Source organism: Natator depressus, chromosome 17, assembly GCF_965152275.1.
Source record: "Natator depressus isolate rNatDep1 chromosome 17, rNatDep2.hap1, whole genome shotgun sequence".
Taxonomy (NCBI): Eukaryota; Metazoa; Chordata; order Testudines; family Cheloniidae; genus Natator; species Natator depressus.
The window spans coordinates 813305-826033 of NC_134250.1; the positions used below are offsets into that span (position 1 = coordinate 813305).

At 58.7% G+C, this 12729-nt stretch overlaps 1 protein-coding gene across 5 annotated transcripts in view; it reads left to right on the forward strand.

The window, feature by feature from the left end:
- Nucleotides 1-878: 878 nt before the first annotated feature.
- Nucleotides 879-12729, forward strand: part of DPH1 (diphthamide biosynthesis 1) — a 62207-nt gene continuing 50356 nt past the window's right edge. Inside the window, exons 1-4 of one of the 5 annotated variants that reach the window (XM_074974636.1) lie at nt 3863-3996; nt 5150-5913; nt 7960-8096; nt 10074-10137. In XM_074974636.1, coding sequence (XP_074830737.1) covers nt 5903-5913; nt 7960-8096; nt 10074-10137 — 212 coding nt within the window. In that variant the 5' untranslated portion in view covers nt 3863-3996; nt 5150-5902. Of the gene's footprint in view, nt 1007-1574; nt 1853-3840; nt 3997-4777; nt 5914-7959; nt 8097-10073; nt 10138-12729 lie in introns of those variants that run through there. The other 4 variants (XM_074974634.1, XM_074974637.1, XM_074974635.1 and 1 more) reach the window with 4 other exon arrangements.

Consider the following 12729-nt stretch of genomic DNA (forward strand, 5'->3'; position numbering starts at 1 on the left):
CTGCAGCTTTCGGCTTCCCAGCCCTCCTTGAGCTCCCTCCCATCCCCCTCCAGGCCCCTGCCTCCCCCCTTCCCTATGCCTTGCTCCTCTCTGTTCCCTCCATGTGAGCAGTGGTGGGGTCTCGGGGGGAAGAGGCTAAGCAGGGGCAGGGTCTCGGGGTGAAGCGTGGGTGGCAGGGCCACAGTCCAGGTGCCAGGGCCCACAAAAGATTAATCCGGCCCTGGGCCGAGATCTGGCTGGGCTAGGCTGGGCTTCCACTGAAAAGGAGGGCAGCTGCACCCTGGTCCAGTTTATGCCAATAAGTCTGGCCTTGGGGCTCCTGGCTCAGTGTTTGCATGGGGGCTCTGCCCAGTCATGGTTCTGTGTTTACTTTGCCCACCACACACGTTGCTGAACCTGATGCTGCTCACATGGGCTGTCGCGTGTTATTGCTATGACCCCTGCAAACTGCAGGACAAACCTGCCCCTGTGTGCCATGCCGGGAAAATTACAGTAAGGGGGTGTTATGCAGGGGGTGGGAGCAGGCGGGCGTTATATAGGGGGTGTTATGCAGGGACTTCAGGGGGCAGGAGCGGGGAGGGGGTGTTATACAGGGGGCACTCCAGGGACAGGAGCAGGAGTGGGGGGTGTTATGCAGGGACTCCAGGGGGCAGGAGCAGGGGGGTGTTATGCAGGGGGCACCCCAGGGACAGGAGCAGGAGCGGGGGGTGTTATGCAGGGCGCTCAGCGCTGTTCAAGCCCCACACACTGTTGTGGTGCAGGAGGAGCAAAGCCTGCCCCATGGTGGAGTCGAGTGGGAAAAGCCCGGGGCAGGGAGTTCCAGAGGCCCCGCTCCCATACAGCCGCCGCCTGTGCTCGATTGCTCGGTCGGCGTCTGCTCCTGTCTAGGATCTGGCGGCTCACACGCGGCTCTATTGGCGCTGCCTTTCCGGCCTCCACGTGGGTTCGCTTGCGATGGCGGCCCAGGAGCAGCTGGCGCGGGGCGAGCCCCCAACCTCGGCGCCAGGTGGGACCCCGGTGTGCGGGGCGCGAGGGAGCCCGGGGGCTGGTTCCAATCCGGCCCGGCCCCCCCGGCTGGGGACCGGCCAGCAGAGGCCCCGGATCCGTTCCCCGACCTCCCGTCCCCGGCCAGGGGAGCGGATCGGGGCCTTTCCCACCCCCCGTGAGCTCGCCGGGCAGGTGCGGGGGACGTGCTTGGCCGTCCCCAGGGTGACCGCGCTTCCCAGGCCTGCAGCCGGGCCCGAGACCCGCCACGGGCTGGCCCCTTCCGTCAGCGGTTCCGTGTTCTGGCCCTTCGGGGCAGGGGCTGCTCGGCCCGTTTCTCCCGGCCAGGCTGCGCACCGGCCCTTCCCCTCCGACGCGCCAGTCAGGGCGGCCTGAGCGGGGCCGCCTGCGGCGGGCTGGCTTCCTGAGGGTTCCTCTCATGGCGCGATCTGTAATTCCTGGAGGGTCGGCAGCCCTGTGTGACGGTGCTTCTCCCGGGAGCTCGGCCTGTCCCCACGCGGCTCTGGCCTCTGGGCCCGATCATGAGGCGGTGGCGCGCCCTGCCTGGCTGGCTAGGCTGAAGGGAGGCTCTGCTGAGAGTGGAGTGAGGAGGGCGGGTCCATCGGCCTTGAGCTGTGCTCTGGATACATGCTCTGACTGCGGCGTCTCCAATCTGTCCCACCCTCTGTCACCTCCGACTGCTGCTCGCTTGGCGGACAGAAGGGTCAGCAGGGGCTTTTCCTGCGTGGCGTGGCTGAGACGAAACCAGTCAGCCACAGGGACTTCAGTGTCCTAATTGTCTAAGTTACTTTGTGGCATTTAATTTATTCGGGCAGTTTGCTTCACAGGAGCCTGGATAACTCATTTGGTGAGTGGGCAAAGCAGCTCGTGAGTCACCTGGCCTTCAGACGGCAACAAACACCTGTTCGCCATGAGGCATTGTCATGAAAGGGCCCTTTGCGAGCACAAATAAAGCAGCCCTTACGCTGCATCAGCTCATCTGGCAGCTTTCGGATTGCTGACAGCCTCTCTGATTCACAGAGCCCCACAGAAGGGTCTCGAGCAGTCATGGTAAAACAGGAATAGAAACCTGCCCTTTACAGCTCCCATCACTAGTCAAGTGAGATACTAGGTAAGGAACACCTGCCCTTCCCTTGCGAGAGCACGGCCCCTCCAGGAGTGCCAGCCAGCTGCCGCCCCTTCCATGGGGCGTCGTGGACACACGGGCGCAGTGCTGGCTCTGGGCCAGTTGGTGGGACTCTGGTAGTGGTGGGATAGGGAGCTCCTGTGGGGTCCTGGCTGGGAAAGGAGGGAGGACCTTGTGGGGGCAGGACCGGCAGGGAGAAGGGGAGCTCTCTTGAGGCAGGGTCTGGCTCAAGGCCTGAGGATAGGAGCAGGGGACACAGGCTTTAGTGTCCATGTGTGCGAAGTGTTTGGCAGGCAGTGTGCGCTAGGGCTGCTCAGCCTTAACCTGAGACTCTCTTGGGGCCAAGTCGTGAATCAGGGGCTCAGGGCAGCCCTTATGCGAGAGGCCACCCCGTGCTGGCTCTGTGAGGGGCTGGAGGGGCTGCAAGTGGAGCTGGTTCTGGTGGGCTTGCTGGGCTCTGGGCAGCAGGATTTCAGGTGACTCCTTTCTGCTGAGGGGGCACTGCGGCTCGAGCTTGTGTGTGGTGACCCAGTGTGTGGGACCTTCCTACCTGCATATGGGCCCTTCATGGTGATCACCTTTAAACTTGCCAGCTGCCTGAGAGAACAAAAGACTTCTCCGCATTCCCTGGATGGCAGCCGGCGGGCACTGTCTGGGGACGCAGGGCAGCTGGCAAGTGGAAGTGGTCTCTGCACAGAAGCCTTTCTAGGCCTCATGTATCTGGGGCGATAGGGTCATGCTGGAGCAGGCACCAGCACCAGTAGTCGCTCGCTGGATTCCTGCTCTCCGGGGAGTCATCGTTGTCCTTGCCCTGAACTCGGCTTCGAGTGACTGGCTGCTGCCTCTCCTGGAAGGTGGTCCTGCTCCTAGTTGATCAGAGCTTTCCCCGCTGGGTTACTGGCCCTGAGCAGCCCCTGGGCAGTGGGTTTCTGGCTCTGGGCAAAGCCCCCCATCTCTGTGCATGCCAGTGAGGTGGGGGCTATGGCCAAACCTCTCTCAGTTAATTCTGTTCGGCGTTTCTAATCTGGGCTCAGTGTATGCTCTGACAGCTGCCCTTTGCCCCCTCCAGTTGCTCCATTACTCCCGAGTCACTCAGCAAGATTGAATGTAATTGCACGGCTTTCATGATATCATTTCCTTGCCTTTAATATTAGTTTATTGAGGGGTTGGAGCATGAAGTTACTCTGTGCCCTCCCCCCCAGGCTGTGCTAGATTAGCAGGCCTGGTGCCTCCCTGCGTTACTGAGCCTGGCTACTGGGGGGTGGAAACCTCCTCCCCTGGTCCTGCACCCAGTCAGTTGTCTCAGGTTGGCAGGGCGGGAGTGGGTCCCCTGTGCTCTCAGGCGAGCAGAGGGGTCTGAGCTGTGGCTCTGGATTCATTTGAGTGAGTTGGCATCTCCCCATGGATGCTGAATCATCAGGCCTCTGGAGACAATAGGTGGTTCCCTTGGTGTGACACATCCAGCATGTCTCACCGTGCCTCCCAGCCAGTCCTTTCTGCTGGCGGGACGGAGCCAGGCTTCCCCCTGGTTCTGCTGGTGTGATGGCCTGTGGCAGTGGGAGGCAGGTGTCAAACCCCGTGGTAGCTAACAGAGTCCGGTGCGGCACGCGCGGCTGGTGGGTGGCCAGCGGCTAAGCGCCTTCCCGCTCTTCACGGATCCTTTGGCTCCTTGCAATTCTGTATAAGAAGCTCCTTGGCTCTCCTTGCAGGCCGAGGACCCCAGCGCCGACGGGTGGCTATGCAGATCCCCGAGGCAATTCTCACCAATAAGGAGCTACAGGAGGCAGTTGGAGCCCTCCCCAGCAACTATAACTTTGAGATCTACAAGACGGTCTGGAGAATTCAGCAGGCCGAGGCAAAGAAAGGTAAGTGGCCGCTTGGGGCCGTGCTGCACTCTTAGCGTCCAGGCTAGAGCTGTCTGGGAATGGAGCTGCCGGGCTTCATGCACCAGCTCACGTCCTGGGCTGCGAGGGGGCTAGTTCCCATTGAACCCTGTTGTTGCAGCCCCGGCCCCTGGCCCTTCCTCAGTCAGAACGTGCATGGCCCTCGCCAGTGTGTGGGTCCCATTCAGTCCGGAGAGGGTGTGTTGTAAGGCATGTGGGCCAGGAGCTGGGCTTAGAGCACTTGGGGCTGGGTTACCTAGGGGAACGTACTGATGGATGCTGGCTGTGCCAAGCTGTCAGTCAGGCAGGGAAGCATCTGCCATGCTGCCGGCATTTAACGTCACGGGGAGCTGGCCATAACGCTTCCAATGATTTAGTGTATTTGTATCTCAGGTTTATAATCACATTAGACAGGACGGGCTGAGTCGCATGTAGCTGTCATCCTGCTGGAGACTGGGCTGGGATGCTGGCCAGGGCTCCAGTTACAGCTCTCTCTTTCCTCTTTCCCTGTGCTTCCTGGCTGAGCCTTTGGGGATTGGGGGGTACACCCGCCTGAGCAAGTGCCCAGGTGGAATATGGGTGAAGAGCAAAGCCCCCCGGGGGTGGGAGGCGGCATTGGGGTCTTGGGAAGCAGTTCCGTTGATACAGGGGGAGGAGGGTCAGGCATAGGCATGAGCTCCTGACTGTGTGGGCTGGGTGTTTCTAGGCTCGGGGAGAGGAAGGCGCAGGTGCCCTGGTCTCTGCTGGGGCACCTGTGACTTGAGGTGGTTTCAGCTGGTGGCAGCTGCTTTATTTCCCCCTTGGCTTCAGCTGCTGAAGAGTAAATGCTCCAGCCCTCTCCCTGGTTGGGGTCGCTGGCCACAGCCCGCTCAGCCCTGTTCCTTGTGGGCTGCCAGTGCAGAGAATAATACATCAGACTCCCTGTCCTCGCTGGGCCACACATGCCTTGGATGAAACGAGCAGGCGCCCGTGGGTGCTGGCAAGGGAGAGGGTGCTTGGTATGTCTGAACTGTTACCGCAGGCGGTGCTGGTGGGGGGCAGGTGAACACAGGCTGTCGCAGGCAGGCTCGTGAGTGGGGTTTGTGACATGATCGTGCGGACAGGGCCCCCCTTAATGTGCCCTGTCTGCCCTCAGTGCTGTTCAGGTTCCTGGAAGCTGGTGTGTGTGCGGAGGGCCTGAGCAGCTGCAGTTTGTGACTGGCTGGGGGTCCTGGCAGGTGGCAGCGTCAAGCCTGGAATGTTTGATCAGGCCGGGAGAGCCTTTGCCCGCTGATGGCGCCTTGGCAAGGAGCACAGGGAGCGACAGGTGTCACCGATGGGATGCTCTTGTGACCTTAGAGAGGAAGGATCCCAGGGATTAGGGCACCTGCCCAGGACCCAGTTCGGCTCCCTGCCCTGCTGCAGGCTCCCCATGGGACCTTGAACAAGTTCCTGGCCTGCCTCGGTTCCCATGGGTAACGTGGGGACGGCAGCCCAGCCCTGGGAGGGTCACTGCGGATTACGAGGTGCTGGGGCCATTGAGGCACCTTAGGATGAGAGATCTGAGTATGTGTCCCTCCTGTCTTGGCTCGGGCACCGTCGAGGCCCAGACTGTCATGCCCTGTCCCCCAGGGGTGCTCGGGTTGGGAGGAGGCAGTGGGGGAGTGCGTGGCTGTCCTGGCCAAGGCGCTGCCTGGGCTCCCCAGTGCTGTGTGTTTTGTTCTGTGTTCTAGGTTTTAGCCTCTCGGGAAATACGGGAAGCTGAACCCATCAGCTGGGCTGGGATCTCAAATGTGCACATGCAGAGGCCAGCACGTGGCTCACTGGCAAGGGACTGCAGCTGGACCCGAGAAGGCAGAAGTTCGGGGCAAGGCTTCCCTGTGCCAGCGCCTGGTGGGGAGGGGATGTGATGGGCTGGAGGTGTGTATCTGGGCCTGGGTCACAGCAGAGAGCCACTGACCACAGAGGGCAGGTGCTGTGCTAACCAAGGGGAAGCCGGCTGTCCTCTGCTTCCCCCACCCCATCCCGGCGCCTTGGCGAACCACAGGCCTCACTTGAGAAGGCAAGTCTGTTTTCTGGCCAGCAGCCCCAGGCCCAGGGCTGGCGCTGATTCCACCCCAGGGGGAGGAACGATTCGGAGCCCCTTGAGCTAGCTGTGCCGAGCCCTGGGCACTCACTGCCCCAGTGGGATGAGTAAAGGCTGCAAGTTAGACTCCTTGGAGCTCTGCCACTGGCCCTGGGTCCTGAAATATCTGGGCTGGGGACTGTGCAGTGCCTCTTGCCTGGTGTGCGCTGGGCTCCCTGCTCCTTATCTGGGAAGCAGGGCTGATTAATCGCAGTTACCTCACGCCATTAACGCAAGAAAATTAACTGTGAATAAAAAAATTAATCACGATTAATCGCACTATTAAAACAATAGAATACCAATTGAAATTTATTAAATATTTTTGGATGTTTTTCTGCATTTTCAAATATATTGATTTCTAGTGCAACACAGAATAGAAAGTGTAAAGTGCTCACTTTATATTATTATTTTTATTACAAATCTTTGCACTGTAAAAATGATAAAAGAAATAGTATTTTTCAGTTCACCTCATACAAGTACTGTAGTGCAATCTCTTTATCTTGAAAGTGTAACTTACAAATGTAGATTTTTTTGGTTGGTACATAACTGCACTCAAAAACAAAACAGTGTAAAACTTTAGAGCCTACAAGTCCCCTCAGTCCTACTTCTTGTTCAGCCAATTGCTAAGACAAACAAATTTATTTACATTTACGGGAGATACTGCTGCCTCCTTTGTGTTTACAGTGTCACCTGAAAGTCAGAACAGGCATTCGCATGGCACTTTCGTAGCCAGCGTTGCAAGGTATTTACGTGCCAGATATGCTAAACATTCATATGTCCCTTCATTCTTCGGCCTCCATTCTAGAGGACATGCTTCCATGCTGACGATGCTTGTTAAAAAAATAATGCATTATTAAATTTGTGACTGAACTCCTTGGGGGAGAATTGGATGTCTCCTGTTCTGTTTTACCCACATTCTGCCATATATTTCATGCTATAGCAGTCTTGGATGATGACCCAGCACGTGTTCGTTTTAAGAATGCTTTCACTGCAGATTTGGCAAAATGCAAAGAAGGTACCAATGTGAGATTTCTAAGGATAGATACAGCACTCGACCCAAGGTTTAAGAATATGAAGTGCTGTCCAAAATCTGAGAGGGATGAAGGGTGGAGCATGCTTTCAGAAATCTTAAAAGAGCAACACTCTGATGTGGAAACTACAGAACCTGAACCACCAAAAAAGAAAATCAACCTTCTGCTGGTGGCATCTGACTCAGATGATGAAAATGAACATGCGTCAGTCCGCTCTTTTTGGATGGTTATCAAGCAGAACCCGTTATCAGCATGGACGCATGTCCCCTGGAATGGTGGTTGAAGCATGAAGGGACATATGAATCTTTAGTGCATCTGGCATGTAAATATCTTGCGATGCCAGCTACAACAGTGCCATGCGAGTGTCTGTTCTCACTTTCAGGTGACATTGTAAGCGAGAAGCAGGCAGCAGTATCTCCTGCAAATTGTAACCAAACTTGTTTGTCTAAGCGATTGGCTGAAGTAGGTCTGCGTGGACTTGTAGGTTCTAAAGTTTTACGTTGTTTTATTTTTGAATGGAGTTATTTTTTGTACATAATTCTGCATTTGTAAGTTCAACTTTCACGATAGAGATTGCACTACAGTACTTGTATTAGGTGAATTGAAATGTACTATTTCTTTTGTTTTTTACAGTGCAAATATTTGTAATAAAAATAAATATGAAGTGAGCACTGTTCACTTGATATTCTGTGTTGTAATTGAAATCAATATATTTGAAAATGTAGAAAAAATCTAAAAATATTGAAATCAATGGTATTCTATTACTGGTTAACAGTGCGATTAATCAGGATTAATTTTTTTAATCGCTAGAGAGCCCTACTGGGAGGGGCTGTCAGATGTGACCCATGCCGTTTTCCGGACATCCCAGGACAGCAGAGGCTGGCTGGGGAGGAAGCGGCGCTCTGGGACCCCTCCTGAGGTGCCTGAAGCTGGATTTCCCTGGCTGGGTAAGCGGAGTACTTAGCCTTAGAAGAGCTTTGTGAGTCTGGGAAACTGGAGATTAGCGTGGTTCCAACCAATTGGCCTAAAACAATGTCTTTAAATAGAGTTGGTGTTTGCCCGGGCATGGCTCAGTAGCCTAAGGATTTCTGTCAGCCAGGGATTTGGGGAGGGAATCGTGGGTAAATGTCATGAAGGCTGGGATGCGTTAGTGGGATCTAGAGTTAAGAGAATAACAGGATTAATGGGACCTGCAGCTGGAGTTAAAGGCCACAGTCCCGGCGCTCAGTCCCCACCCCCGCAGGGAGCAGCCCAGCACGGGGACCGTCCCTCGCCTTTCAGAGGATCTGGAGGGCAGTAAAGGAGGTTGAGTCCCAGTCTGACTGTTAGCATAAGAACACTGGGTCAGAGCAATGGCCCACCTGCCCCAGGGTCTCATCTTCCAACAGTGCCAGTGCCAGGTGCTTCAGAGGGAGGGAACAGAACAGGGCAACTGTCGAGTGATCCAGCCCCTGGCGTCCACTTCCAGCTTCCATTAGTCAGAAGTTTAGGGACATCAGGAGCATGGGTTGTGTCGCTGCCCAGCCTGACCAATGGCCAACGATGGACCTAGCCTCGTTCTGTTTGGGACCCATTTTACTTCTGGCCTTCGCGACATCCCCTGGCAGTGAGCTCCACTGGCCGGCTGTGTGTGTGGGAAGAAGCACTTCCCGCTGTTTGCTTTAAACCTGCTGCTTGTTGTCACAGAGTCCCCAGGCGATGCTCTGGAACTGCTCCCCAGGAAGCCAGGCAGGACTCTGGGGAAGTCTCCTCTCTGGGAGCAGCCTGTCTGCAGGACACACAGATCCCCCGGCTCCACCTTCCTGGCTCTGACCTCGGAGCCTTCAGCCTCCTCTGCCCCTCCCTGCGCTTCCCACAGCGAGTCCGCCCATGTGGGGTCCTGGGGAAGCCAGAGGGTCCTGCCCCGCAACTCCGCAGTCAGACGGGACTCTCAGCCAGCCAGTAAAACAGAAGGTTTATTAGATGGCAGGAACATGGTCTAACACAGAGCTTGTAGGTGCAGAGAACAGGACCCCTCAGCTGGGTCCATTTTGGGGGGCAGTGAGCCAGACAACCACGTCTGCCCTTCACTCCATGTCTCCAGCCAGCCCCAAACTGAAACTCCCTCCAGCCCCTCCTCCTCTGGGCTTTGTTCCTTTCCGGGGCCAGGAGGTCACCTGATTCCTTTGTTCTCCAACCCTTTAGCTCTCACCTGGCAGAAGGGAAGGGCCAGGCCATCAGTTGCCAGGAAACAGGGTGTCGGCCATTCTCTGTGTCCAGACCCCTGCACACACCTGCCCTCTAGGGCTCTGCAACGATCATACACCCTTACCCCACCACCTAGATACTTAAGAACTGCTTAGGGGAAACTGAGGAACCCCCACACTATTCAGAGGAAACATTAAGAACAGTCCCACTTCGTCACACCTGTCACCTGGGCCAGCACCCAGAGGGCCTTGGCTCATTCCTGGGCTGCAGCATGTGGCCTGGGCACAGAGGTGCTGGCCTAGAACCCTGAGCCCTGGTGCTTGGCCAGCACCTTGGTGCCATGGTCCTCACTGTGCCGGGTGGGTTCAGCACCCAGCTGCAGGGAGTTCTCCAGCTCTCCCCTTCCTGCGTCGTTGCCGTGTTGTGACTCCTCCAAGCTGCCCCAGTGCAGAGGATTCGTGACTCCCTCCCCTTAGGAAGTGCGCAGGAGCTCCTGGAGCCACCTGTAATGGTGGGTGTCATGGGCTAAGTGTGCCAGGGTCCCAGCATGCTGTGGGCAGCTCTGGCTCGGAGGAGCTCTGGGGTGGATGCAGAAGGCGGAAGGGCTGAGCTGTGCGTGGGTTGGGTCTGGCTCAGTGTGCGCAGGGGTGTCGTCAGGCTTGTACCAAGGTGTTTGCTTTGCGGAAGAAATTACTGGCTCAGTGCATCCTAACCCTGGGGATCTGTCTCTCTCCTAGTGGCTCTGCAGATGCCCGAAGGCCTCCTCATGTTCGCGTGCACCATCGCTGACATCATTGAAAGGTGAGTGAAAGACGTAGGCTCTTTGCCCTTGGAGGAGTGTCTGCCCTCACCACGCACCCTGGCATCTGGCATATCCCCAGACGGGTCCCCTGGGCAGAAAAGTAATGCCTCACAGCAAGCAGCTTTCTAAAGCATTGATCTGCCTGTTCCGTGGCCCTGCCTCCCACACGGAGCCGCCCGTGGTGTCTGTAGTTGGTATCTCCTGCGATAGGTAGTGCCCAGCTGTGCAGTGCTGCGGGCAGGGTGGGGCAGCCGGCCAGCGTTCGCTCGGCGCAGTCCTGGCTTCCCAGCCATAGCGGCTGTTTGTGGCCGAATTTATGTGGCCGTGTGAGCGGCGAGAGACGACCGTGCTGTCAGGCTGATCTCGCTGCCTGGCTCTGCCCCCCACCCCTTGGTGCGTTCGAGCCAGCAGCTGACAAGCTCAGCATGTCCTGGCCCTCGCCGGGGTCACGGTGCCCGTGTTAACAACTGGCTGACCTGAGCGCGGAGCCGGTGTGCCGAGGAGTGCGCTGGGCCGCAGTGGGGCAGGGCCTGGTGGCGGCAGGTGAGCTCTAAGAGGCTGGTGCTTCCAGGCACTCTCCGTTCAGTGCCCTGCTGCTTTGGGAGGGAAAGGGGCCCCCTCGAGCTCCTCTGCGCCCCTGCCTTGCTGGCCATGGCCTCTGCACCAAGCTCATCCTGGGCTCCAGGGGAAAGGCCCTGCTGCCCATTTACCCTGGCATCCCATCCCCTGGCTCCTTGGGGCAGAGAGGGCAGCTGTGATTGGCAGAGCCTGGGCATGCAGGTTCTCCCGGCTGCTCACAGGGGCCCACAGAGAGGCAGGGGGGACCCCTGTCCCCATGCTGCTTCCCTCCCGATTTGCTCCGCTGCCCAGAGAAACCCGAAGTGGAGGGTGAAGTGCTGAGAGGCCACTGGGAGCTGAGCAGAGCACTCGGCTGTGCAGGGGCAGCAGAGTGAGGCACCTTGCAGAATTTAGGCTAATCTCTTTTCCCCCTGTGCATTTCCCCCCCCCTCCTTTCCCCCCCGCTGTACCCGCCTCCCTGCTCTGCCCCCTCCCCAGCTCCCTCTGTTTGCACATGGTGAGTGAGAGCCAAGAGTAGGCGGAGGGGTCACGACACTCACTAGCATATTGTCTGCCTGGTGCAATGGGGCTGGGGCTGGCTTCCCTTCCCACCTGCCCTTAGCCAAACAGCTGCTAAAGCGGGGCTTGGCAGACAGGGCCAGAGCAGGGCACCCTCCCAGCTCTGCCGATAACCCCCCCTGCGCAGTAGGGGCAGTGTCACTGCCCCAGCTGGGAGGGCTGCGGCGCAGCTGGGTGATTAGCCCCTCTGCCCCCAGCGTGCTGTGCCTACTGCTTGTGGCTCTGGGCTGTGTAGGGGCCAGCTGGGCTTGTTGGCAGCATCATTCCCCAGCAGGCTGGTGGCTGCTCTGTGGCCACCTGCCCTGCCCTGCCCTCTGAGCCCGCACTGGTGCCCCGGGTGCTGCGCGCCTGGCCATGCGGGGGGAGCAGGGGGAGCTGGCTGAGTGTCTCGCCGTCTCCTGCTGGCCTCTGGGACCTGGGGAGCGCCCCGGGCTGGGCCTCAGTCTCAGCCTGCCTGGGAGCTGCCAGTGCCCCCGGGCCTTTAAGAGACTGTCCGTGCTGCACTGCAGGGAGCTGCTTTCATGGCCCAGCCTCAAAGGCAGCGGGTTAAGGGGATTCTTTTATCTGCGTGAGCCTGAGCCCCTGTGCACAGCGCAGCCTGTCCGCCCTGCAGGGCGCTCCTGCCTCCCAGCCAGCCCGGCTGGGGCCTCCAGGGTGGGGCTGCAAATGGAGGGCCCTCTGGGATGGGAGGAGAGAGGCTTGTGGGGGGAGCTGTGTGCCGGGGGGGGCATGGGGGGGGGCTTTGTGCCGCGGGGGTTCTGTGTGTATATGTGGGGGGGTGCCCATGGGTGGGGGCTGTGTGCCGGGGGGGAATCTGTGTGTATATGTGGGGGGGGCCATGGGTGGGGGCTGTGTGCCGGGGGGGAATCTGTGTGTATATGTGCGGGGGGTGCCCACGGGTGGGGGCTGTGTGCTGGGTGGGGGGGCCTTTGTGTGCAGAGGTGGGTGTGGGATCTGTGGGGAGGAGGGCAGCTGCAAAGTAGCAGTAAACACAGGAGATGCTTCCCATCCATCAGCATGCGGGCGATGTGGGGGTTGCTGCGAGGCTGTTCGGGGTGGGGGAGAGGCCGGGCGGGCAGCGGTGCTGGATGGGGGAGAGGTGAGCAGCGACACGTGGCGTGCAGGGGTCACTGGGCTGTGACGCTTCCTGCCCAGACGGGGCCCACGCTGGGGGCGGCGTGGCCTGGCTCTGGTCACTGAGGTGCTGGGGCTTGTGGCCAAAGCCTGAGTGGGGCCTCCGATGGAACCAGGGGCTGGGACGAGGGAGGAGGTGGCTGAGTGTCCGTGACAGCCCCTGGCCTGCAGCTTGGGAAGCGCTGGTGTTGGTCAGGATTGGGGTTGTTGGTGCCCCCGGTGCCACGCCCGCCCTGAGCCCCCAGCCGCTGCCCCCTCCCCCCCGGTGCCACGCCCGCCCTGAGCACCCCTCCTTGTGCTGTGCCAGCCTATTGGGTGTA